Source organism: Pteronotus mesoamericanus, unplaced genomic scaffold (assembly GCF_021234165.1).
Source record: "Pteronotus mesoamericanus isolate MK-2021 breed Mesoamerican mustached bat unplaced genomic scaffold, CSHL_Meso_final contig_192, whole genome shotgun sequence".
Lineage (NCBI taxonomy): Eukaryota > Metazoa > Chordata > Mammalia > Chiroptera > Mormoopidae > Pteronotus > Pteronotus mesoamericanus.
Window position 1 is genome coordinate 2,758,271 of NW_026555082.1, and position 27,610 is coordinate 2,785,880.

A 27,610-nucleotide genomic window follows, 5' to 3' on the forward strand; every position below is an offset into this window, starting at 1 on the left:
TAGAAAAACAGGCAGATTCATACCATGTGCTGTAACAAGCATGCCCTGTGTAGGTCTTTCTTCAAACCATTCCCTCGGTCTCCCCGCTCCTCCTCTGCCGCCCCCAATGCCCGCCCCCTTTCAGGGGTGGTCCCCGGGGCCCTGGCTGGGTGGCCGAGTTGGTTAGAGCACAGTCCCAGCACACCAAGGTGGCAGGCAGCTTCCGCCTGAAGTCAGGGCACATATAAGAAACCACCAATGAATGCATGAGTAAGTGGAACAACAAATTGATGTGTGCGTGCCCCTCTCTCAAATCAATAAACAAACAAAAAGAAGTGCTACCCCTCCCTTCTGTCCACCGCCCTGACCCAATCTAGACAGAGTCCTCTGCTCCCCTGTGACAGGTGGCGGCTATTTTTAGTGCGACATCCTCACCCTGAATTATCAGCGGTTCTCACGAGTACATCCTCTAGTGGGAGAGTGTCTGCGACTCCTGGAAGTGAGTTGTGATCTGGTTTTGAAACCAACTAGGAGTGTCTCCAGTTGCACATATTTTTATTTTTTTAGAAAAGCCTGAAACACCCGGAATAACCGTAACACCTCGGAGGGCAGGACATGTGTTCTCTCCCCAGCTCAGCAGTTGAGGGAAATGCTGGACGCACGTGCTCAGGAAAGGAGGGCCGGCAGGAGGCGATGCACGGCCGTATCGGGTCACTTAAGGTCACCTCATCTTTACTTTCAAGAACATCTGAGCTATGAAATAAAATGTATTGGAATCAATCACTAATTTAAATAATCTACATAGAGCCTTTAAAGTGTTTACAAACTTAAAGTATGTTCTTGGTCAAAGGAAATCAAAGCAAAGCACAAATTAGGGATGTATGAACCATTAAAAAGTAGGCCCTGGCTGATATGGCTCAGTGGACTGAGTGCAGGCCTGCGAACCAAGGGGTCGCTGGTTCGATGCCAGGTCAGGGCACAGGCCCGGGTTGCAGGTCCCCAGTAGGGGGCGCACGAGAGGTCACCACACATCAATGTTTTTCTTCCTCTTTCCCCCTCCCTTCCCCTCTCTCTAAAAATAAATAAATAAAATCTTCTTTAAAAAAATAAACCACTAAAAAGTAGGAACTCTCTGTGATACACACATCAAATCATGACACTGCACACAATATTATACAATGTTGTATGTCAATTATACAATGACACAATGTTTATGTCAATTATATCTCAACAGAGCTGGGGGAAAAACCACCCAAAACAAAGGCAAGAAAAGGAACTATCCTGTTATTCAAAAAGACAGTAGCAAGAGCTGATGAAGAAGAAATATAAAATGCTACAGCCATTTTGAAAAACCACCCAGCAGTTTCTTCAAATGTTAAACATAGATTCACCACATAAAAGAGCAATTCTGCTCCTAGGTACCTACCCAGGAGAATAAAAATATATGTCCACACAAAGTCTCTTATGCAAATGTTCACAGCTGCATTATTCATAGTAGCCAAAAACTGGAAACAACCCGAATGCCCACCAGCTGATGAATGAACAAATGGAACGTGGGATACCGTACGATGGAACATTACTCAGCCATAAAAAGCAGCAAAGTAGTAACAGAGGCCACAGACGTGCGTCGACAGTGAGAACACCACGCTGGGCGAAAGGCCAGACACGAAAGACCACATAGTACACGATTGTCTTTCTATGAAATGTCCGTGTTAGGCAAAAACCCATGCAGACAGAAACTGGAAAAAATGGGGAGTGACTGCATATAGGCACAACATTTCTTTTGGGGGTGACAGCAATGTTCTAGAATTAGATCGTGGCGATGGCCGCACATCTCTATAAATTTACTAAAGATCATTGAATTCTTCACTTAAAATGAGTGAATTTTATAGTCCATAAATTACACCCCACTAAAGCTGTTTTTAAAAAGTAAACTTCCAGGAAAGAATCTAAGAAACTCTACTGATGTGGGACAAAGAACCCTGAAATAGAAACTCAGCGAACACACAACACAGCATACAGGTGATGTATCATGGGACTGGACGCTTGAAACCTGTATGATTTTGGTAACTAACGTCACCCCAATAAATTAAATAAAGTTTCCTTAGAAAGCAGTTCGGCCCTGTCCTGTGCTCCGATCCTGGCTTCACTGTGGCCACCCGGGGACGCGGCTCCCGAGGCCGCGTCCGAGTCCTGTCTTCCCATCGAGAGCTCGTAGACCACGGGGATGCGACGCCCATTAGGACAGCATTTCTTGACTTTCCTGGTAAAGCCATCCGACCCTTCAGCTCCCCAATTCCCACTATTTCCATTCCTAGTCCACTGACTAGATGGGCCGCATTTTGTTTATCCAGTCATCAGTTTGTGTTGTTTCCACTTTTGGGCTATTATGAATAATGCCTCTGTAAACATTTGCGTTGAAGTTTTTGTGTAGACAGGTTTTAATTCTCTTAGGTATGTACCTAGGAATAGATACATTTTCTTAAACTACATATAGGAATATATTATCTTGAATTTTACAAAGAAATATGTGGAAAGAAGAAGTCTTATTCTGAGAATTGTTGGTACACCTAAGTTAAACTTTTGAAAGGTTGAGAAAATTTAGCTCTGACTGGGTGGCCCAGTTGGTCGGAGTATCATCCCGTACACCAAAAGGTTGTGGGTTCAATTCCGGTCAGGCCAATGGAAAAGGAACTCAAGGAAAACAAAAACATAATTGAGGAGAAATAAGATAATAAAAGCTAAAGCAGATTTTAGTAACTTGTAAAACTTACCTGGTAGCTTATGAGTAAGTAGCACATAAAAGCCATAGCGAGGATCAGTTAAAGTGGGAATGGGGGACATTGGAAGACCCTTTCAGCCCTCTGGGCAGCTCAGCTGGTTAGAGCATCTTCCTGACACGCAAAGGTTGTGGGTTTGAGTCCCGTTCAGGGCACATACAAGGATTAACCAATGAATGCATCAATGAGTGGAGCAAGAAATAGACAGCTCTCCGCCCCCCTTCTTTCCTCTCTCTAGAATCAATATATAATTTTTTTTTCCCAAAAGAAGGTCATTCGGCTTTCCAATGGGCCACGTGCCCCAGTGTAAGAACCAACACTGAGCCCCCTCCCAGCCCTCACACGCGCCGCACTGCTCACCACTGTGGGGTCTCAGCAGCACTGGGCATAAGGAAACTAACCCTAAGGGATCTCCCTGAATGCCTTGTCCCACATCCCCGAACCCGCCTCTCGAAGACGGAAAAGCCCACATCCACACACAGCAAGGAGCACACATCAGACTCGGGGGTCTCACCCCCCCCCCCACGAACCACGTGTTGGCACCGCTATCCACCCGAACTACGGGGTGCGCCGACTCTGACGGCCCCTCCCCCTCCCAGGACACCACGCCCCTCAGACAGGGGCCGCCTAACCGGTCTACGCTTCCACCCTGGCCCTCCCGCGGCCTCGCGTCACTCGAAACCCCGAAACCCCGCCAGAGCACGTCCCACAGCCCTGAGCCCGCCGACAGGGTTCTGCACAACCTGCGTCGCAGGCACACCTGGCGCTGCCACCCCCGTCACGCCCCTGTGCCAGTCCCACTGGCACTTTCGCTGCTCTCCCGACAGAGCAGGCCAGCTCCAGCCTCAGGGCCCTGGCACGTGCTGTCCTCACGGAGACCACCCTTCCCTGCGCAGCTGCCCGGCCCGCATTCCTCCGTGCGGCCTCCGCGCAGCTGCCACCCCGCCGGGGAGCCTTCCCGCCCACTCTGTCGGGCAGCAGGCTCTCCCACTCCCTCGCCCCCGCCGGCGCTGCCCTTTCTCCTTAGCACTCCCCGCCACCTGGCCGGCATCCCAGCTCAGTTGTTCATCCTCTGTCTCCCCCACTAGAGCACAGGCTCCATGAGAGCAGGAGCTGCGGCAGGCAGGCTCGCTGCTGCGCCGCGGGGGCTGGGGTGGTGCCTGGCGCGCAGCGGGCGCTCAGGAGGCCTCCCAGTTAGACAACAGGTCAAGGCATGAAGAGTAGGAGCCTGCCTTCTCATCTGCAAGGTCTCTTTAGAAAAAGAGAGTGTCCATGTCCACATTAGAGAGGAGGAAAAACACTTTTTAATCCTCACCCGAGAACATGTTTACTGATTTTTTAGAGAAAAAGGAAGGGGGACAGGGTGGGGCGGGGGGAGAAACATTGATGTGAGGGAAGCAGCAATCAGTTGCCTCCCATACCCGCCCCAACCAAGGATCAAACCCACAACCTAGGGACATGCCCTGACCAGGAATCAAACCCTCAGGCCTTCGGTGCACGGGACAATGCTCCAACCAACTGGCCACCTGGCCAGGGCAAAAAAAAACCTTAAAAAAAAAAAGTTAGCCCCGGCTGGTGTGGCTCAGTGGATTGAGTACCAGCCTGTGAACCAAGGGGTCACTGGACTGATTCCCAGGCAGGGCACAGGCCTGGGTCATAGGCCGGGTCCCTGACAGGGGGCGCACGGGAGGTAACCACACTTGGATGTTTCTCTCCCTCTCTTTCTCCTCCCTTCCTCTCTGTCTAAAAACAAATAAATAAAATATTAAAAAATAAAAAAGTGAGCATATGCCCTGGCTGATGTGGCTCAGTGGATTGAGCACTGGCCTGGGAACTGAAAGGCCATCAGTTCAGTTCCTGGTCAAAGCACAGGCCTGGGTTGCAGGCTGGATCCCCAGTTAGGGGTGTGCGAGAGGCAACCAAATGTTTCTCTCACACATCGATGTTCATCTCCCTCTCTCCCTCCTTTCATCCTCTCTAAAAATAAATAAAATCTTTAAAAAGTATATTAAAAAGTAAAAAATGCTGGCGTGAAAGTCAGGCACCTGCACACACCTATGTGGTATCTGGCAGAACTCAAACCCAGACATCATGGACACGTGGAGCCAAGAGCCCTCCCTGCTCCCGCAAGGGGGCGCTGCAGGGCACTGGGGTGAGCTTTCCCCCTTCTGTGAATTTTTGGGGAAAAGAATTAACTCTAAAGAAAATAAAGAAATAGCCCTGACCAGCGTGGCTCAGTGGGTTGGGTGTCGCCCCACAAAGCGAAAGGTCACGAGTGTGATTCCAGGTCAGAGCACAGGCCTGGGCTGTGCGTTCGGTCCCTGGTCAGTCCCGGGTCAGGACACCCAGAAGAGAGGCGACAAGAGCAGGGCAGCGCCAGCTCGGACGGCCGGCTGTCCCTTGTTACGGAAGCAGAACGCTGACTCTCCCACCGCAGGCTGTAACTGACCGGTGGGCTGTAAAGTCAAGTGCCTCAGGACTAGTTTTGTTTTTCAATGGAGCGGAATAAAATAATATGAAACAATTTTAAAAAACAAAAAGGCAAGCCCTGGATTGGGAGAAAACATAAAGCACTTATACCCTTAATACACAGAGAACTCTTAAAACTCAACAGTAAGAAAACAAAGGACCCAATAAAAAAAGAACTCATCAAAGAAGATACACAGATGGCAAATAAGCACATGAAAAGATGTTCAACATCCTACGTCATTAGGAAATTGAAAACTCAACAACAACAAGACACCACTACACCTCTCTCAGAATGACTGAAATCCAGAACGCGGACACCACCAAACGCTGGTGAGGATGTGGAGCAACAGGAACTTGCTGGTGGGGAGGCGAACGGTACAGCCCCAGCAAGACAGCCCGGCAGCTTCTTACAAAACTAAACACACTCTTAGCAGAGGATCCAGCAAGAGAAATCCTTGGTATTTACTCAAATGAACTGAAAACTTACCTACACACAAATGTCTGTAAACAGCTTTATTCCTGAATGTTACACTTGGAAGCCAAGGCACCTCCAGAAGGTGGGTGGGTTCATCCAGACAGTGGACTACCAGCGAGACAAAGAAACGAGCTACCGAGCCAGACAGAGAGGTGTGGAGGAACCTTAAACACGTCTTGCTAAGTGAAAGAAGCCAGTCTGAAAAGGCTACATGCTATGTATGATTCCAATCACATGACACTCTGGGAAAAGCAAAACTATGGAGACAAAAAAAATCAGTAGTCCCCAGAGGCTGGGGGTAGGGATGAGTAAGGGAGGACAGGAGCTTTATGGGCACTGAAACTGCACTGTGTGACACTCGGACGGTGGGAAAATGACATCACACATGTTAAAACCCATAGAATTGTATAACACAAAGAGTGACTCCATGTAAACTATGGGCCTTTTTTTTTTTTAACAACCAATGATCATCAAGCGTAACAAATGCACCACACTAATGCAAGAGGTTAATAATAGGGGAAATGGATGAGGCTTACTTTGTGTGTTGTGGGCTAAAACCACTCTAAAAAATAAAATCTATTAATTTAGATTAAAAATAGAACAGACCAGCGGATTGAGCATCAGCCTGTGAACCAAAGGGTCACAGGTTCAATCCCCGGTCAGGGCCCAGACCTGGGTTGCAGGCCGAGTCCCCAGCAGGGGGTGTGTGAGCGGCACCCCCAACATGTAGATGTTTCTCTCACTCTTTCCTCCTTTCCCTTCTCTGAAAATAAAATCTTTTTAAAAAAATAAAAAAATTAATCAGTCCATCACACATCGTCAGTGCTGTCTCCTAAAAGTCGGACTATGTACAGGGGCAAGCAAAAGCAGGTTTACAGTTGTAATATAAATAATATGATAATAATAACACAAGAGTAAACTCTGTGTTCTGCATACTCACAATTGTAACCCTGCCTTTGCTCTGCCCTGCATCCCCCCCACACACAGAAGTATGTGGGGGCATGTGTGCGTATGACCGAGTCACCCTGGAAAGGCGCTTCCTAGTGCCATGGTTCCGGAAGTTTGCAGATGCCGCTCTCGGGGCCTCTCGGACCGCCCCCCCGCCCCGCGTCCCCACGAAGAGCCACTGCCTGGGGAGGAACGCACTGCATGGCACTTCATCGGAGCTCAGTATCAGGCACTGTGCTGTGTACTTCACACCCGCTCCGTTCACACCAGCTCTGAGAGGTACCACCCTTCACTTTACACATGGGGGGGGGGGGGCGGGCGGCTTCAAGAAGTTAAATCACGCGTTCAAAGTCACTCAGCTGATGAATATGAACGGTATTTAATCCTGGTCTGATTCCAAAGCCATGAGCGGAACCACTACTTTAAACTGCTTCAAAACAAAAAAGGAAAGATAGCAAAAGTTTTAATAAATACCTTGCTACATACAATATACTCCCCATTATTTAATAACCTCTCAAAGTAACTGGTTTATTTAGTTTTTGTAGCTGAAACTATCTGAAATGCAAAGTTAATCATTAGACAAGAGAACCAGAACAAAGAATCAAGTTTTTCTAAATAATCAGCTACAAAGATAACCTCACTAAAACTACATAAATGTTTTAATTAAATTCTTTTTTTAATCCTTACCCAAAGATATGTTTAATTGATTTTTTTTTTTTTTTTTTTTTGGAGGGAGAGAAAGAGAAATACCAGTCAGTTGCCTCCTGTATGCATCCCCACCAGGGAACAAAACCCACACCCAGGTATGCGCCCTGACCAGAATTGAACCCACAACCTTTTGGTGTACGGGATGATATTCCGACCGACTGGGCCACCCAGTCAGAGCTAAATTTTCTCAACCTTTCAAAAGTTTAACTTAGGTGTACCAACAATTCTCAGAATAAGACTTCTTCTTTCTACATATTTCTTTGTAAAATTCAAGATAATATATTCCTATATGTAGTTTAAGAAAATGTATCTATTCCTAGGTATATACCTAAGAGAATTAAAACCTGTCTACACAAAAACTTCAACGCAAATGTTTACAGAGGCATTATTCATAATAGCCCAAAAGTGGAAACAACACAAACTGATGACTGGATAAACAAAATGCGGCCCATCTATTCAATGGAATATTACTTGGTAAAAAAAAAAAGCAAATGAAGTAAATGCCACAACATGGATGAACTTTAGAAATGTTATGGTATGTGAAAGAAGCCAGACACAAAAGGTCACATATTGAGTAATTCCCTCTACATGAACCATCCAGAATAGGCAAATCCATAGAGACAGAAAGTAGACTAGTGGTTTCAGAGGCTGTGAATTATATACCAATATAGGTGTTATTTTTTTAAATCTAGTTATGCCAGTTATTCAATCTATATAATCATCATATCGTTTCCTTGTATATATTTCTCTTTTCTCAAGTAATAAACATTTACTAGTTGTACAAATCTTGTTTTATCATGTCTGTTAATACCAAAAGTTGAGTACTAATTCTTTCTCCAGCAAGAAGCAAAGCTTAAAACAACAAAGATAATTAGCAAAATTGTGTCTCTGAAGAATACCTAATACAGTGATTTTTAACATTTTTCATCTCATAGTACACATAAAGTAATCACTAAAATTCTGCAGCACACCAAAAGCTATTATTTTTGGCCAATCTGACAAAAAATAGGTACAATTTTGGTTCATTCACACTAAACAACTATTGTGTTGGTTATTGTCATTTTTTAAATGTGACAATTAAGGGAAAAGAGGTCAGTGCCCTCACTAAAGAGTCAGGTACTGCACGTTTCAGAAATTCTGCACCACATCAATTGTAAATCACTGTCTTAATATACTCATGTGCATAGATCCACCACAGTCAATAATACTATCTGATACAAAATCGGAATGCAATTTGTAAAGGAGAAGTCAGTCCAACAGCACCCCAATCCTTTCACAAAGGATCCTGTCCATTTTCTTTCTCAGATTTGTGCCAGCTCCTGAAAAGCAGGGTGCTACTTTGAATTTGCTTATAATACTCCAGGTTACTGTTTTCAAAATGTCTCCCCTCTTTAGAAAACTAAGCCAGACTCAAGTGCAGAAAACAAAAGTCCCGGGGCCTGGAGATCACCTACGCCATCTACAACGGAAAAATACTTCAACAGAAGTCCCTTAGGCCTTGTGGCATCTAAATTCAGGCACTAATGACATGAACTGTGATAAGACATGCTCATGAAACAAGACAGACCGCCATTGTCACAGCAGAGTGATAGGGTGGATAAAGTGTCACCTAATTAGGTGAGTTCCAGGGAAGAAACTCTTCAGTGTCCGCATTGTTCACTAACACACTAACAACTGTAACCAGGATCTAAAAATCATTATGAAAAAGAACACTAAACATTAATTTACTAATCTCATATGAAACCTATTACAAAAACAGACTTGCCTAAACTTTGTTGCCAACTTGACAAAGTAAAATCTCAAAGCTTTTAAAAAGTTTTCACTACAGATAGCTTATTCCTACTCTATGTTTAGGGAAATTGCTTGTTGGGGGTAAGGTACATACATACATACATACATACATACATACATACAGAGCTGCATTTCTCTTTTTTTCAAATACTGCTAGTACTGGCATATTTTAAATGTCTACAATAAGAATGACGCTTATAACAAGATGACTAACATCACGGGACCTTCACAATCATCAGTTTTAAGAAGAGCTGTTCTTGCAGCGCTCACTATGCTCGCAGACGGGCCCTGTGCACCCACAGCGCGGCATCACCCACAGCGCGCCCCTGGACTCCCCCAACAGGTCTGCCCGTGAGGTGCCGGGCAGTCTCGTCACTGAGGACAGACTGAGGGGTGCCCAAGGTCACATGACTAAGAAGTGCCAGAGTGTCTGACCCAAAAGTGTCTGACTCCGAAGCTTAGAATTCTACTCCAATAGCTCAGGAACAAAAACAGTGCTTAACTTAACGATCATTTAAAACAAACAAAAAAACCACATAGCTATTCAAGTTCTTCGACTTTATATATAAAACTGTAAGAAACAATCTTTATCCAAAAATGTCAGATAGAAACATGAAGTCAAACTATTTTTTACAATGGAAGAACCTATTTTATACATACAATGTATATGTACCTTTGAAAAGTAAAACATTTTAAACATGAATATAAAAGAGTAGATTAGTAAAAATTCAACATAAAACCAAAAGATGAATGTACTTAGCCTAGATTGCCTCTGGGCAAAAAAAAAATTTCCTACTAAAGAGAAGCTAAAATTAAAATTGATGCCTTCCCACTCATGAATTTCTCTCTTTTTTGACCTGGCCGGGGTCCTGAGGTTTGGGTCCGCTCAGATACCAGAGAGCCTTTGTACAGTTTGCAAAATTTCAACACCATTCCTTCCGAAGAGAGAACTGCGTATTTATTACTTCTTAAAACATTAGGCTGCATATGAGGTTCCCTTTTATTGCATGACCCTATTTTTTACCTTTCCAAACAACAGCCTCCGTCACGCAGAATGACTGAATTTCCGCGTTGCTCATGTTGTCAGGAAGTTTCACATTTCTGAGCGGGAAAAGAATGGCCATTTCTGCAGCACCCCCAGACAACCACACCCAGCTGATGCGGTCTTCACTGCGCCCTCCGAGACCCCAGACGGGGCGGCTTTCAGGGGACAGTCCCCCCCAACCCTGCCCCTCTGGGACTCACACTGGAGTAAGTGCCAGGGCTCGTGCGTATTGTACACGCAAGGGGGATCCTTGAGCTGCTGACTGAACTCAGGGAGACACGTGGCACAAAATGTCCTTCCCTGCACAGGTCTCTGCTGAGGGCCTGCGAGGCGCCCCGCACGGGAGAGGCAGCGTGGACCACGGGCCGGGCTCTTGCGCTCATGGAGTTTTGTTCTGACTGCAGCCTGGGGAAGGCAACAGGGCAGGCGGGCAGACCTGGGGGGTGGTGACATCTACTACAGAGAAAAACAAAACGGGCGAAGGACACCGGGGACAGGACACTTTTAATTTTAAATAAGGCACTTATTTAAATAAGACACTTAGAAAAGGCCTCACTGGCCCTGGCCAGGTGGCTCCGTGGGTTGGCGCGCCGACCAGATACGCCAATACTGCAGGTTCGACCCCTGGTTAGGGCACACACAAGCAACAATGAGGCACAAATAAGTGGAACAACAAATCCACGTTTCTCTCTACAATCAATTAAAAAAAGAAAAAAGAAAGGCCTCCCTGAAGGAAATGACCATGAGCCTGCAGACAGCTGGAAGGAAGAACACTTGAAGCCGAGAGAGCAAGCACAGAGGCCTCAAGGCCGAAGGACTGCGTGGATTCAGAGTCCACAAGAAGTCTGCCGGGCGGGGCACAGAAACCAATGGGGGAGGAGTAGGGGACGCCCAGAAGGAAACTACTAATTGGGCACTTGCTCAGAGGGGGACTGGAAGCACGTGGAGGGAGGGCTCTGCGCTGAGAAGGGCAGGTTGTAGCGTGATGATTCAGAGGCTCCCTGCGGCCGCTCTGCCCCAGAGAGGGCGAGGGACAGGAGCACAGACGCAGGATGACCCCGCAGGAGGGCGCCCAGGAGAGAGCGAGAGCCGGAAGCTCTGCGAAATGGAAGCGGGGCGGGCAGCGAAGAGCCGGCAAGCCCTGCCACCGTGCACATGGGCTGTAGGAGGCCGTGTTGCAGAGCGGGTCAGCCACCCCTCCACCAAGGTCCCCTGGGCTGTCCCACTTCCTGCTCCGCCTGAAGATTCTGTTGTCCAGCTTTCCCTTCAATGTCCTTCCAATAAGCCCCCTTTTCTAAGAGGTTAGAAAATAAGAGTGGGTTTCTGCCACTTGCAACCAAAATGAACTCGAGTACTGAAACTGTCTATTTACAAACAAGACGCATGAGGCCCGTAAGGAAGGCCCAGCACTCATCACGCGCAGCAGCTCCTGGGCAGCCGGGTTCCGACGGAGCAGCCAGCCTGGCCCCAAGGTGTGCCTGTTCCAGCACACACGCCACCTCCCAGGCCTCAACTGGTTCTCTACCTGCACACAGGGAGGGGAGCTTATGGTGTCAACCAGACTGAAGTGGGGCAGGGGCAGGGAGGAGAGGTCGGCAAGAACCCCCGCCGAGGCCCCAGCAATTCCCCAGGAGGCCTGAGACACGGGGACTGCCCTCCCTCCCCTCCCCTCCACCAAGCCAGGAGCCCCAGCAGCTCCATTCAGCGAGCACAGGGCAGTCGCCACCCTGGGCCCAGCTGAAGGCTCTGGCTGCTCCCGTCCAGAAGAGAAGAGAAAATGGGCCCAGGCGGGCTGACCATCTTTCACCTAGTCTTGTCTCGCTGCAGTGCCAGAAAGTTTTCTTTCCCTGCTGGTCTCAAAAATACTTAATGTATTACTGTTGCTCAGCACTCAGGAAGTTCTAAGATCCACAGTTCATTCATTACTTATTTTCAGAGAGGGAAAGGGAGGGAGAAAGCGAGAGAGAGAAACATCAATGTGTGGTTGCTTCTCACGTGCCGCCCTCACTGGGGACCTGGCCCACAACCCAGGCATGTGCCCTGACTGGGAATCGAACCAGGGACCCTTTGGTGCACAGGCTGGCACTCAATCCATCTGAACCACGCCAGCCAGGGAAAGATCCATATTTTAATGCAAAAATAAAATACTGTGTTCCCCAAGGTAACATTCATACCAGTTCTATTAAAATCAAAAAATTTGAGAGCACAACATATAGGTGGCTCAATTTCCCTCCAAATAGTCTCTAAAGATGTTTGAGGGAAAAAATAAATTTTTTTTGGTAATTTGAGTTATTTTTAGAGTATAATTTGAGCTTCTTAAATCTTAGAGTAGATTAAGCTTCTTAATCCTTTTGTAAGTATTCAATTCAGTGAAAAAGGATATGTGAGTTTCAAATGAAGGCTATCACAAAGATCAGTCATCACATTTTAGAGCCAGAAGGAAACCAATCTAACCACTACTCTTTCCCCATTTTACAGGTGAGGAAGCAGAAGCCCAGAGGAGGAAATAATCTGTCAAGGTTAATAAATCTTACTAGTAACAAAATCAAGACTGAAATCAGGCCTCTTCATTCTCAGCCTGGTAGGCTGCTTCCCTCTCAGCAGTTTATTCAGTTACTTTGTTTCCTTATTATTAAATGAGAAGGTCTGTAAAATGGCTAGCAAGGAATCTGACAATACAACATGCTGTCAAATCTCATTTCCTTTTTCTCATTTATTTAAATATCTGACAGCAATTTCGGGCACTGAAAAAATTAGAAAAACCCCAGGACTTTTAAAATTATGGAAATGAACTGAAATTAAGTCACAAAAGAGAACCATGAGGTCCTGGCTTGGGTAGCTCAGTTGGTTAGGGGCTGTGGGTTTGATCCCCCAATCAGGGAATGTACAAGAATCAACCAATGAATGCATCAATAAATGGAACGACAAACTGATCTCAATCTCTCTCTCCCCCACTCCTAAAATCAATTTTAAAAAAAGAGAGAGAGCCATCAAACAAAATTGACACAGGAACATGTAATCAAGTGCAAATTATAAACAGTAGCTGATCATAAAATAGGCCTATAATATACTTGGAAAATATTCTACAAGGGCTCCATAAATATTAGTGGGATCCTGCAAAATCTAAGCTAAGTGACACCATTTTGTTAGTAGTAAATCAGTGCAAGGCACTCAACTGGGATATAGGAATTGAGATGACTATATAACTAAGAACAAACATGGCCACTTTGAGTGAAAAAGGAGCTCTCTGATAAGACTGTCAGGACAACAGGCGAAAAGCAAGATTCCCACTGCACACCTGCACGTACGGTCACCCACTATAAATCATGCCTATGGGAAATTACATTGCTTCATCCATAAGAAAGCACTCTCCAGAGACGTGTGCACAAAGCGACAAATACTTTAAAAATCAGGTCTAAAGAAAAAACAAAAACCCACAGATTTTTTTTTTCATGAAGATTCATTACAACTATCTACTTTACCAGCAGATGAAAGCTAAGCCTTATAAGATGACCCATCTATACAACCTCAAAAAAAAAACCTCTTTCCCAATCCTGTATCCAACAGGAACAAGGAAAAGAGCCAGTTATTACATGCCAGGAGAGGGGAAGGCGCATCATCCCCAGCTTACGGATGAGGCGGCAGGGTCAAGAGAGGCTTGACATCTTGCCCAACGTCCAAATCTAAACCGAGGAAAGACTCCAAAAGCCTGCTGGCCACGCTGCCCAGGAGAGTCCCAGGTCACAGAGGCCAGGCCTCACAACTTGGTGGGCCACCTCTCGCCCTCCCTTTCAGGTGAGGTGGGCAACGTTTTTATTCTCAAAAGAGAACAAGAGAAGGGGGCAGACAGGTGTTCACGTGTGCTTGGCACGCTGTACCCATCTTGTAGGCCTTGTCTCTTTCATCCAAGACCCCCAAAAGTCCATGGAAATGAAGACTCAGGTCCCCAGATCTGGACCCCACCAGACAACCAAGATTCCGTCCAAGGAATCAAGTGCAGTTGGAAATTCAAACCGCGGCGCGCGACCCCACCAGTCAGGGGTTTTGCTGTCTGGCAGTCTTCTCCTGTCTCGGCTGCCCTGCCCCAGAGTGACAGTAACGGTCCCCACTCACTCCTCACTATGTGCTGGACCTCACGCTGAGCATCTCCATGCATCCTATCGTTCAATCCTGCCAGAAATCCGGTGGAGGGTTTTTGGCTTTTTAAAACTATTTTATTATTTTTGGGGTGGCAAGTTAAAATACATATACATTTTTAAAAGAGTCTAATATAACAATAAAGGAAATTAGAAATAGTCCCTCTAATGACCCACACTTTAAATAGCTGGTATATGAGGTCTGTCCAGAAGAAGTCCAGCCATTGTTAATATAAGTTTGCACAACATCGATGTAACCTGGCAGCCAAGGAGAGGGGGCTGGAATGCGCCTGAGCGAACAATGACAACTTCGCTGTACTAGTCAGTAGGGGTGCAGTAACTGTTGAGTGCGCATGTGTACTGTGTGGTCATCACATTCAAAATGACTGAGTGAGTGGAGCAGCAAATCTGCACCAATTTTGCGTTAAGCTTGAACATCCCTCCATAGAAACGACCGGGATGACTCAGAAGGCTCCAGGGACGAAGCGATGAGCGCAGCACGGACGAAAGGATGGGGCAAACGCTTCAAAGATGGCCGGGGGTCTGTTGAAAGTGACCCCCGTTCTGGAAGGCCTGCCACAAGCAGAACACCTCAGAATGCTGAACGGGTACGGGCTGCCGTCAACACAGAGGGGCGACCAACAGCGCGAGACCTAGGAGCTGATCTGGGGATCCCAAAAACTACCGTGTCTGAGATTCGGACACAGGGTCTTGGCGGGAAACCTGTCGTGGCAAAATTCACTCCATGGCGTCTGCTACCAGAGCAGAAGGAGCATCGTGCTGCCGTTGCTCATGACTTGGTTCAAACGGCTACAATGAACCAGATTTCCTCACGAAGGTCCTAACCAGAGAGGAATTGTGGGTCTATGGCTGCGACCCAGAAACGAAGGCCCAGCTGTCTCAGTGGAAGTCTTCTGGTTTTCCACACCCAAAGAAGGCGCAGCAACATCCCGGCAGGATCAAGACCACGTGAACTGTGTGTTTTGATTGGGAAGGCGTTGTCCGTCATGAGCACGCACCCCCGCCAGGCCAAACAGCTAATAGGGAGCAACTACCTCAATATTCTTCATCAGTTAAAAGATGCAATACGATGAAAACAGCCACAACTGGGGACCGGCAGCTTCATCAGGACAATGCACCCACTCATGCATCACGTCTTGGTACAGTTTTTTGGTGAAACATCCAATCACCCAGGTGACTCAGCCCCCCTACAGCCCAGATATGGCGCCCTGTGACTTCTGGCTCTTCCCAAAACTAAAATCACCTCTGAAAGGGAAGAGATTTCAGGCTGTCAATAAGATTCAGGGAAATACAGCAGCAGCTGATGGTGATTCCAACAAAGGACTTTGCAGAGGGCTTTCAAGAGCGGAGACGCTGGGAGAGCTGTGTGGGGTCCTGAGGTGCCTGCGTTGAATGGGGCCGCAAAACCGTTGTGCTGTGTACAATGTTTCTTGTATCTTCTTCAATAAATGTCTGTTTTTCATTGCACATGGCTGGATACTTTCTGGACAGACTGCATGTAACCTTTCAGACTTTTATCTGCACCACAAACTCTTTTCTTCTTATAACAAGACCACATTAAACAGAACTTTTTTTTGGCCAACACTGTATTTTGGGCATTTTTCCCTGAGAACACACAGGCCACATATTATTTTCCTATAGGGCCACACCACAGCTCACTTAGAGACGGGCGTTGTTACTTTCGTTTTACAGATGAGGCGATAAGCTCCAACAGGCTATGTAACTTGTCTAAGGTCACACAGGTAGTGAGTGACAGGGCCTGGGCTGGCTCCAGGCCTACCTGGCTCCAAAGTCTGGGGTCTCATCTCAAACACTCCCATCCCACAATGTACTCATTTTGCATGTTTCCATCAACCAGACTACGAACCCCTTGAAGACAGCAAATCATAGTGTCTTACGTCTCCCGTGCCTAGCAGTGTTTGGGCACGTTACAAAAGTTAGCAAATAGTTCCTGGGTAAACACTTGCTGAATGTCACCTTCTCTGTACTACATCTATCCTCCCTACAATGCCATTCTTATTTTTCATGATGCACACAGTGAGGACACAAACATGACTACTGTCACTGTAAACTCAACACCCTGCAGAGAGCTGTCTCCCACTCCCAGCCGGGGTCACCTGGCTTCTCGCAATCTCAGAATTCCTGTGCAGCTGAGGCTCGGAGCCCACCTGCTTCTCCATGAGCATCCCTAACAGAGGGCTCTGGCGCGGAGACCCCTCTATTCAGCTCTAACACATCATAAGAAGCTGGCACTAGCCCTGGCCAGGTAGCTCAAGTAGTTGGAGCGTTGTCCCAATACACCAAGGTTGCAGGTTCAATCCCCAGTCAGGGCACATACAAGAATTGACCAATGAATGCACAAAGAAGGACAAATCAAGAAATCAATGTTTATTTCTTTCTCTCTCTCCCTCCCTCTCTTCCTGTCCCTTTCTCCCCTTCTCTCTTTCAAAAAGTTAGCATTAGAAAGGATTTTAATTATCTGGCCCCCTCCTCACTTCGTAGCAATAGAGATTGCAAATCATAGTTTTATGACAAACAAATAAGGCTCCCGCCCATAAGAAACTGAAAATTTCAAATCAAACTTTTGTTTGTTTTGGCAATTAAACATAGATTATGCTAAGTACTCTGTGGGGAGGGGCAGGATATGAAGGCAGCGAGATTTTGCACACAGCCAACAAGACAGGTCCCATCTCCGCCCTCTCTGGACCTGGAGCTGAGACACAGAAGAGACACCGGGAAAAGGCGGTGGGGAAGCTGCAGCATGCACAAGGCCCCACAGGGCGGCCCCACCCGGGTGCCAGCGGCAGCAAAGCCTTCCCAAAGGAAACGACGCGTAGGCTGCGACAGGCTGAGAGACAGGAGCCAGCCACAGAGGGAGCGGGGGCGTGTCTGGGAGCCCGGGGTCCACAGATTGGACTGGGAAGCTGGGTGAAAACAGCCATGATTAAATTGGCCCCAGTTAGGTACTGCTGTCTTCTGTGCCAAAAACTTGATGTTTAAATAACCACGCCATAACTCAGGTATGTTTCCAGCTATGCTTCACACTAGAGGGCGAGGGATCTCCTCAAATGTCTCCCACTTGATAGACAAGGATCTTTTTATATTTTGGTTTTATTTTTGATACTTTTCTACTCTCTTTACAAATAATATCAGAAGGCGAAAATCTCAAGATAATCCAGTGTGTTAGAATATTCTGATGGAAAAAAGACCAGGTAGTCTTCCCAGACACAGTAGGAACAATAAAATTTTTCAGAGAGAGTGATTTCATTATGAGAGCACTAGTAATTAAATGTTGATAAAATCATCCTTTCAAATTTTTCCTAATTTTAATTATAATCCTAAACCCTTTATTAATTACACTATTTCTGCAGTTCTTAAGCAGCCTCAATGTTGCAGCAAACAAGAAAATTAATCACCCAACGACATCTATTAGTATCCTCACAAAATTACAATTTAACATTTTTTTCTTTACCTGTGAAAACTTATTCAATGCATATCTGAAATTAACCAGTCTCCAAAGCCAGAATGTCTTTAAAGTGTAGCACTTACACAAAGTCACCTAACATTTTGGAAGAATAAATGTTTGGGGGATAACAACACGCATCGATAGTGCTTACTGTATGCTAGGAACTGTTACAGGTTCTTCATAGTTTGACAGGGCTACTGAGAACTTACGTGTGGCCAGTTCACAGTGAGGTGCATTACATGAATAAAATATGTTCTGGAATTTGAAAGCCTTACTATGGAAAAAATGTCAAAGTAGCTCATTATGTTTTAATATTATCTCCATGTTTAAACAATACTTTGGATATAGTGAGTTAAATAAAATATATTATTAAAATTAATTTCACCTTTTTTTTCATTTATGTGGCTCCCATTATGTTTCTATTGGACAGGGCTCATGTAAAATGCATCCAGCTGCTGTCTCCATTGCTGACACTACCTACTCTTTCTTGTGACTCAGTCATCACCAAGAACTCCACCTCCCCGCGTGCCACCGGTAACTGCAGCATCTCTGGTCCTGCCTGAGGGCGGCTGCCCACCCTCAGACCTCAGGCCACAGCCTCAGGCTGTGCTCAGGGCCTTGCCTCTCCCCGGTTCCCAGCAGTCTGTCTGCCCACAACTACACCCTCTAGCAACCTTAGATGCAGAGTCCAAAGACTGAGAAGCTAAGTCAATGAGAGTTGTGCAACACGCAAGAATAAAGGTCAGCGATGGCTAAGGAGGTCCGTCTACACACTGGCTTCAATGCCTGCGTCCCTGATGACACCCCAACGGCTCGGGGACCTGCTTCTGCCTGGCCTGCCCCACAGATCCCTCTCAACGGCTCCAGATCCCGAGTACCACCTTTAGCGCAGCCTGGAGCACTTCGCAACTCAGCTCGGAGCCCTTCCACGGTGGCCACACTTTGCAAAGGTGAAAAGGCTCTGGAGACGGGTGGCGGTCGTGACAGCCGAACGGCGTGAGCAAACCTAATGCCACAGAGCTGTGCACCTAAAAACAGGCCAACCGAGCGCCAGCCTGGAAACCAAAAGGTCACTAGTTTGGTTCCCAGTCAGGGCACAGGCCTGGGTTGGGGGCCAGGTCCCCAGCAAGGGACGTGCGAGAGAAAACCACACAGCAGTGTTTCTCTCTCACTCTTTCTCCCTTCCCCTCTCTCTAAAAATAAATAAATAAAATCTTTTAAAAAAAAGGATTTAATGTCTTTGTGGATCTAACAGGCACCTCAAGCCCAACACGGCCTAAATAAAGCTCACTCTTCCCCACAGAGCCCTCTGAACCTGCTCCTTCTCCAGTGCTCTCTGCCTCAAAGGGAAGCAAGCCTGGCTGCTGGAGCAACAAGCTTGTTATCTCCCCTCCAGCCACTGCACTTCCTTCCTCTCTATCACAAACACATTTACACGCGGGTGCACATGCTCGCATGCACGCAACCACACCGACTTGCACGCACACTCACTCTTCACTCACACTCACTGCATCAGACCTATTCTACCTCCTTTTGACTGGATCGCCCTCTCTTCCTTTAGGTCGAGGCAGGCCTGCACCGACCTGCCCCCAGCCCTCACCCTGTTGCCCTTTCCTCTCCCTAACTCCACAGCTTATCCTCCCCGGGGCCCCGACTGTCGACCCTACGAACCTGGCTTGCCTCCCTCTACGTTTTAAAAAGTGTCTGGTGGTTTCAGATAACCCACAGGGTCAAGTGCGAACCCCGTTACAGCACACACACCCTCTTCTCAATTGGGTCCAACACACCTTCTTCATACAACAAACCCCCACTGAACGCCAACCATGTGCCAGTCGCTGGGACGAGCATTGGTGGTGAACAGCAACTAGAGAGGTGGCTCCTGGCCTCAACAACTTACATCAGGACAAGAAACAGACGTTAATCAGGTGCACAAACAAATGGCTAAGACCGCAGCTATGCTAAGTGCTGCAGAGACACACCAGGCAAAATACTCTGACATCAGGCTGTGCCGATGTGGATGACAACCTTGCACCTACACTGGAAACTGCTGAATTATACCCATTATAAGGTGCATTTCATGGTACAGGAATTTATTTTTTTAAAGACACACCAGGTTGAATGCCTCTATGGGTGGGTGTGGCCAAGGGAAAGACCCTGAAAGCCCTCCAGAGGAAACGAAACTCACTACAAGCAACTGGCGCCGACTGAGCGCTAACTCCACAGCAGGCTCCCTTCCCTGCCATGGTCCACCCACCCAATCCAGCCACCCTGTCAGGCCGCCTCCACTATCCTCAGCTTAGAGACACGGAACGGAGGGGTCAAGCAACTTCACCCGCAGTCGGAGAGCCGATCAAGGGTGACGCCAGGATCCACACTGAAGCCAAGTGACTCTTCCTTGCTACAGTGAAGTCACCTAGGCATGCCTGCTCCTTGTTCCTACTGATAACACAGTAAGTAAACAGTGGCGTTTCATTTCTTCCAGCAAAAGTGCCTCCCCATGCCCTTTGTCTTTACCGTGGCCTATAAGGCCCCACTGGAGCCTACGCCGCCCCCCTTCTGACTGCATCTCTTCCAGCCCCCCCCACCGCCTGCACCCCACCAGCTCCAGCCGCACAAGCCCTGCGTCCCTGGTGAGCTGGGCACGCTCCCACCACAGGGCCTTTGCCCTCGCGCGTGCTGCAACCGCGACCACAACACAGGCTGTGACCCATGATCCTGCCCAAACCTCAGCGAACATGCGCTCCAGATACACTCATAATGCCACAGGCAAGGTTCTGGGCTGAAATGCACACTCCATGTATTAGTTTTAATCAACACTAACTCATTTTACCAGCCTTTTATTGTTCTGCATGATGTCACTTGCAGATTTCCATTTTACAAAATCCAGTAGCAGTAGGTTTTGCTTACCAATTACTGAATAGTATGAACAATAGTCATACAGCTATCTTTGTAGCGAAATATTGGGTTGGCCAAAAAGTCCATATGGTTTTTTCCATAAAATAAAAGACACCTTTTTCATTTTCACCAATAACTTCATTGATTTGGGCATTGCAAGCATGTTAGGTGTCTCCCACTATTGGCCTCTAGCGGGCAAAGGCCAGGGGCGCTGCTAAACAACTTCCAATGCATGGACAGCCCCCAGCACAGAGTTATTTGGCCAAAACCTCAGCAGTACCAAGCAACTGCACAAACCACTCCTGACACATTCAATCAGTCAAAGCACCTTCTCCATACATGGCACAGATCTTTTTTGTGTTTCAGTAGCATTTTTACCTTTCTTGAAATAATAAAGCATAATACACCAAAAATGTTGCATACCTTCTTCCATCAATATTAAAATGGCTCCACAAAAATTCACCAATTTTGGTAAGTTCTTTTTAAATGCATGCTGATATGACAGCTGTTACAATATAGTCTAACAGAATTGTTTCAAATGAAGATAAAGACAATTAAGCACTATCAAAGCCATCATACCAAAAAAAACAAAAACAAAAACAAAAACCACCAAAAAATTATATGACCTTTTTGGCCAACCCAATAAAACAAAGCAATCCAGCCAGAAAAGTGTTCCAAGATAGCTTAATCACCACTTTTCCTCCTGGAATCACAGTTTGTGCGAGAACTACGGCTACAGCACTTCAAGGCACCAATTCCACAAAACTTTTACTGAGACGCTACTGCCCATCTGTGCAAACACAAACAGCAAATGCATGCTGACAGCCAGTTACATACGATGTCGGTACAATCACCCGGTGATATTATTAGCTCCTATACTGCTAAAAACCCTAAGGAACTCTTAAGCACCCTTTGAGTAGCCTGTACTGGCATAGACTACTCAAAGTAGGATGCTGAGGAAGGAAAAACACACTTAACACATTTACATTTAAAATAGATTCCCCTCAAAATGGTGAAAACTATCACTTTTTATGAAAACGATTCACCCTGGGATTCTTTTAAATAGTAAGCTTCGTGTGAGCTGAGTATAAGGGGGGAAATTTGGCCAAACTCAATTTACTCACACTTCCAGCAAAATCCCTCAAGTGCCTGGCACAGAGCGGGGAGCAAAGGCCTCAAGGTGGCTTTCAAGCCTTGCTGTTCCACGGACCGGCAGGGGGCCCTGAGCCAGAGCCCCTCGCCTCTGAGCCCAGCTCTTCGTAAAAACGGAGGCACCGCCACAGCGCGACAACACGGCGCCTCTGCACACCACTGACAAACCCCAAGCGACAAACGCCGTTCCCCAAGGGGTCGCGGCTGCTGAACCGCATCGTGGGGAGCTGAAGAGCTGCAAAGCTTTATGGCTGCACTCAACGCTGCGGCCTTTAGAAGAGGTATACAGACTATATTTAAGTTCAATAAAACTAATAATGAAAGCTTTGATAGACACATCTTTCGGTGTTCAAGGCTTCGCTTTTCCTTATGAACTCCTGGGCAGTCCAAAGGCTAGAAACAGTTTTATATTTTTAAATGGTAATGCGGTGTTTGTCATTTTTGTTTAAAAAAAATTAGACTTTTAAGAAAAACCTGTCTAGTCTTACTGTTTCCTGAGTTAGGCTATAAATTTGCGCCTATGAGGGGACTCAATTATTAACTGACAATAACGGCCAACAGCGCCCGAGCGCGCCCTGTCCACGCTGTCACACAGGCGCTCAGGCAGCTTCCCTGAGGCTGCCGCAGCCAAGTGCGTCAGGGCGCCTCGGCCTTCGCGGCAGCCGGCACGGGCACGGCTGACCTTCCTGAAAATGTCTGCTGTGACGCAGGTGCAGGGCCAGCCGTCACTGTGTGGTGGCCCCCAGGACCCACTCACTCTACCGATGAGAAATGGAGGCCCGAAGAGTGTAAGTCCAAAGGCCACACGTTAGTAACAAGAGAGGATGAGGAGCTAAGTCTCCCACCTTGCAGTTCCCTGTTTTATCAATCACACGACAGCCGATGGTTTAAAGAGAGAAAGACCTGGTCCAGTAATGCCAACTGTTTCAACGCAGTGGGGAAGACAGTGACCACCTGAAATATATGATGTCAGTACAACAGGCTTCTCCTCAAAAAAATGTTTGTTTGTTGAATGGGAATGAAATATTGGGTTGGCCAAAGAGTCCCTTCCATTTTTTCCATATGATGGCTCTACTAGCGCTTAGCTGTCTTTACCTTCCTTTGAAACAATTTGGTTAGACTGTATTGTGATGGCTGTCCTATCAGCGTGCACTTAAGAAAGACTTATCAGAATTGGCGATGGCCATTTGAATATTGAAGATGGAAGAAGGTACGCAACATTTTTGGCATATTGTGCTCTACTATTTCAAGAAAGGTAAAAATGGGACTGAAACACAGGAAAAAGATTTGTGCTGTGTACAGAGAAGGTGCTGCGACTGAAGGTGTCAAAAGCGGTTTGTAATGTTTCTTGGGACTGTGGACGTTTTGGCCAAATAACTGCTGTGGGGCTGCCTTCTTCACTGGACGGTGTTTAGCAGCGCGCCCCCCACCCCCGGTCCCCACCCATGAGAAGCCAACAGCGGGGCACAGCCGACCTACTCAAAGCATCCCAATCAATGAGGTTATTGGTGAAAACGAAAAAGGTGTCTTCTATTTTATGGAAAAAAACCTAACGGATTTCTGGCCAACCCACCAGGAAGCACGAAGTCACACACACCACGGCCTGCAGTGCAAGGCTGAGAGGGCTCGCAGGGTGGACGTGGGCAGCATCAGCCGGTCACACTGGGGCGCCTGCCGGGGGGCAGCCCCACAGCCAGCATGACCAGAGCGCTGCCCCCGGAGAGAGAGCCTGTCTGACGAATAAGACTCACTTCAGGGCCATGCAACTTTCACGCTTACTTAATGTTAACTTCCCTTGGAAGAGAAAGGGTATCCTTAGCGACATTCCCGATACTTTCCACCTACGCCCAAAAAGATGTTTACCAGCTGTGGCCTTGGCCAGGTATCTCTGTGGTTAGAGCGTCATCCCTGTTTGCCAAGGCTGCGGGTCCCACTCTGAGCACATCCAAGAATCAACCAATGAATGTCTAAATGAGTGAAACAACAGATCAGTCTCTCTCTCTCTCTCTCTCTCTCCCCCACTTCCTCTTTCTCTCTAAAATACACAAATTAAAAATAAAAATAAAATATAGCCCATTAGTTTCTTGAGAAATCTTTAAATGTCCCTCACTGACAAAAAGTGAACTACTACAGGTACTAGCATGCCAAACTATTTTGACCCGGGAAAATTCTAAAATAGAATTGTTTAAAAGTAGACAGTCATCGAACTCTGCGTAGGGGCAAACTGAAGACTTCTACAAAGACCTTAATGTGTCAGCTGAGAACACAGCCAGATACTGTCTCATTTATTCCCAACACCTGAGAGGCTGGGCGCTGTGGTGAACCATGTGACCAATTCAAAGGCGCCACAGACACTACACACTAATTGCCAATTCTCAAACTGAAATACCGGGTTTGGCACAAATCACGCCCCCCTTTTATTACAAGATCTTTTATTACAAAACCATAAGCATGCAATTCTGTAGCATAACAATAAGCATCACACTCAAGCATGCTATATGACATTTTAGGTGAAGTGTTCAAATTAAAACTAGACAGTATTACACCCACGTTATTACCCTATCGACCCCACTCAAGCAGGCCTCACTCCTCCAGCCAGACCCTGTACACTCTACCAGGGGTATCCAGCGCCTGGTGTCCCGGGGCCGCCCTGGAAGACGAGGAGCTGTCTTGGGCAACACATTAAATACACAAACATTAATGAAAACTGATGAGCCAAAAAGGTTTTAAGTCAATTTATGATTTTGCGTTGGGCCGCATTCACAGCCACCCTGGGCCGCACGTGGCCCGTGGGCGGGGGTTGGACGCCCCCGCTAGGCCTGCGCTGCCGCTAAACACGGCCGGCCGGCCGGCCGCTGAGCGGCCGGCCGCGATGTGCAGGAGGCGCGAGACCTGACCGGTTCACGCTGGATTCACACCGAATTTCAAAGCCTTAGTACAGAAAAGTAAATAGCGCATTAGCAAATGTGTCATGTTGAGAACATGTTAAGAGTATTTTTGAGGAGTTAATAAAAGACACTTTTAAAATGCCACCTTTCCTAGGTAGTTACTAGAAAACTTAACATTGTGTTTGCGTGGCTCACATGACACCCCTGCTGGAAGGGCTGCTCTCTACACACTGCGACACATGACCCCACTCCACCTTGATGGTTCACCGCGGCGACGAGCACAGCATACACAAGGGAAAGAAATCTCACGCATATCTTGGATCTGTAGTTTAAAATAGTGTCAAGGAAGACTCGCATGTTATTTAAACGTCCATTAAATTTACAGTCAGCCCCAACTGTGTTCACAGAGGAAGGAGTCGATCCGACAAGGAGTATTTTTAGGGATCAAGAAGGAAATATAAAGTTGAAGGCCACCAAGAGGGACTGAAAGAAATACCATCTGTTTCTAGAAGGCATGTTAAGACAAAAGCAGAGTGTTTTAAATAGTTAATAGACCCACGTGTTTTTTAAAAGCAGTATCTGATACTTGATTATTTTCAGTATCTTGAAGAAACTGGCCAAACGCAAGCTAGGCGAGGTCCTTCCGAAAGGAAGGCTGGTGAGGCAGAGACCAGACACTGGAACCATATGGAACAGAGGTGAAGCCTCTGAATGGACCCACGGAAACACACACACCGAGCTTCTTTTCAAACAGAGTGTTCAGAATCAAACATTACACAGTGACACGGTCAGTCAAAGGCTGCGGCCCTCCTTCTGCGTGACGACGGCGCCGACACAACCCTCCGGGGCCCTCGGCGCGGTGACTGAGCCGCCTTCGGACCCCCCAGCCCGGCCCGTGGGAACCGGGGAGGCGACCGCTTCGGATGCCGCATCTCGCAGGGGCTAAAATTAGGACCTGACACTTCGGAGCCCCAGTAACCACCACCGGCATTTGCAGGGCGCTCTGTCTGCAGCCGCTGCGGACACAGCATCCTCGTGGATCGCAGGGCGGCCCAGGGACGCGGGCCTGTTCCCGTCTCCGCGAATTCCCGGCCGGGAGGCCCTGACTCGCTCAAGGTCACACGGCTGAAAAGCAGCAGAGCCAGTACCGACTCCACGTCTCCCGATGCGCCCCGGCTCCCCTTCCATCGCCCCACAACCATTCACGGAAATCCGAGCGTTTAGCAACACGGCACAGCCGGTGCCAGAGGAGGATCTGAGATCAGCCAGGTGAAGCCTCCGAGGCGGCAAACAGGATGTGCTGGGCTCGGCGCGCCCGCGGCGAGGCGGCCGCCGGGAGAGGAAGTGGCTCCGAAGGCCGGGAAACGCACGCTCGTCCCGGCGTCCTTGGGCGCGGGCGGCAGAGCCCGGCTTCCCGGCGCGGCGGCTGCGGCGGGGGGCGGACTCGTCTCCTCCTCTCCAGCCGCGTCCGAGAACCGTTGCGGCTGCACGGGCGCCCAGGAAGCCCGTGCGTCGCTCTGGGCAGCGCCGTCCGCCCGCGCCGCCAGGTCGCAGCACTCGGCTCCCAGAAGCCGATCGCCCCGTTATCGCTTGGCGCCGCGGCGCCCCGAGGACGGCGAGCGCCCGAGGTCTCGGGCCTGGGGGTGGCCCGCACCCCGGGGGCCGGACAAAGGCGGCGCCGGCGCGGGGAGCCCGCTCCGCCCCCGCGCGCCGCGCCAGCGGGCCCCCAGCCGCGTCCCGCAGCGAGCTCGCGGAGGGCTGCGGGGAGCGGCGGCTCCGGCGCGGGGCCGCCACCGGGGGCCGCGCCGCCGACCCCGGCAATGCGAGCCCAGCGCACTGCAGGCGGGTGGCCGGCCCGCCGGCCGCGGGCGCGGCGAGCGCCACGCGCCCACGGCCTCGCGGCTCCTGCCCGCCAAGACGGACGGAAAACGACGGGCCCCGGTTTCACGCCCTGCCGCCCCTCCCGGGCAGGAAGGGCCGCGGCCGAGGGGGCGCCGGCCGGGGTCCCCGCGGCGCAGGGCGGCCCGCCCGCCCCCGTCCTCGGACCCGCACCGCCCCGCGCCCCCCGCGTCCCCCGCGTCCCCACGCTGACAGCGCGGCGCGCCCCCCACCTGCCCGCCCGCGGGTCGCGGGGCCGGGCGCGCCCGCCAGGCCACTTCCTTCCCCGCCCTCCCGCCCGCCCGCCCGCCCGGCCTCGCGCAGGGCCCGAGGAGAGGAGCGCGGGAGGAAGGAGGCTTGGCCGGCGGCCCGCACTCACCGGCATCATCGCGACGCGGATCCGCGACGCCCTCCGCCGCCTGACAGGACGCTCGGCGCCGCGCCCGCCGCTCCGGCCGCCCTCACAGGCCGCGCGCCGCCGCCGCGCTCTCGGGCCCTCAGCGGCGAGGCAGCGGCTGCGGCGGGCTGCGGAGCTTGGACGGCCTGTGGGAGCCGCCGCGGCGCTGCGTCGCTGTCCCGGGACCCACTGCCTCCACCGTCGCCGCCACCTCCGCCCGACCGCCTCCCGCCGCCCGCCTGCCCGCCCGCGGGCGCTCTCCTCAGCCCCCGTTGGCCCCGCCCCCAGCGCGTCGCCCCGCACGGGGCCATTCGCCCCCTCCGATTGGCCCGACGGGGGGCTGGGGGCGGGGCGAGGGCGGGGCTCCTAGGCCCCGCCCGCTCAACCTCGCTCTCAGCCACGGCCAGGTGCGAGCGCGCCCGTGCGCGTCCGCGCTCTCGTGGGGGGAGGGGCGGGGGCGCTGAGAACGCGGGGGCCTTGCCGCGCCCGGTGTGCCGGCCTGCGGGCTCGGGGCCGTGCGGGACCGGGAACTCGGGCTCTTCGAGACCCCGGGCACGGGAAAACGGCGTCCCAGAGAGGGAA

The 27,610-nt window shown here is 49.2% G+C and overlaps 1 protein-coding gene across 3 annotated transcripts in view; it reads right to left on the bottom strand.

Annotated features, from left to right (window-relative positions):
* Positions 1-27,231, bottom strand: part of PPP1R13B (protein phosphatase 1 regulatory subunit 13B) — a 68,623-nt gene extending 41,392 nt beyond the window's left edge. For all 3 annotated transcript variants that reach the window (XR_008528671.1, XM_054567774.1, XM_054567773.1), the window contains exon 1: positions 27,011-27,231. Coding sequence is in view for 2 of the 3 variants with exons in the window: in XM_054567774.1 (XP_054423749.1) it covers positions 27,011-27,019 (9 nt within the window). In the remaining variant the exon portion in view is untranslated. The remainder of the gene's footprint in view (positions 1-27,010) is intronic.
* Between the last annotated feature and the right edge of the window lie 379 nt (positions 27,232-27,610).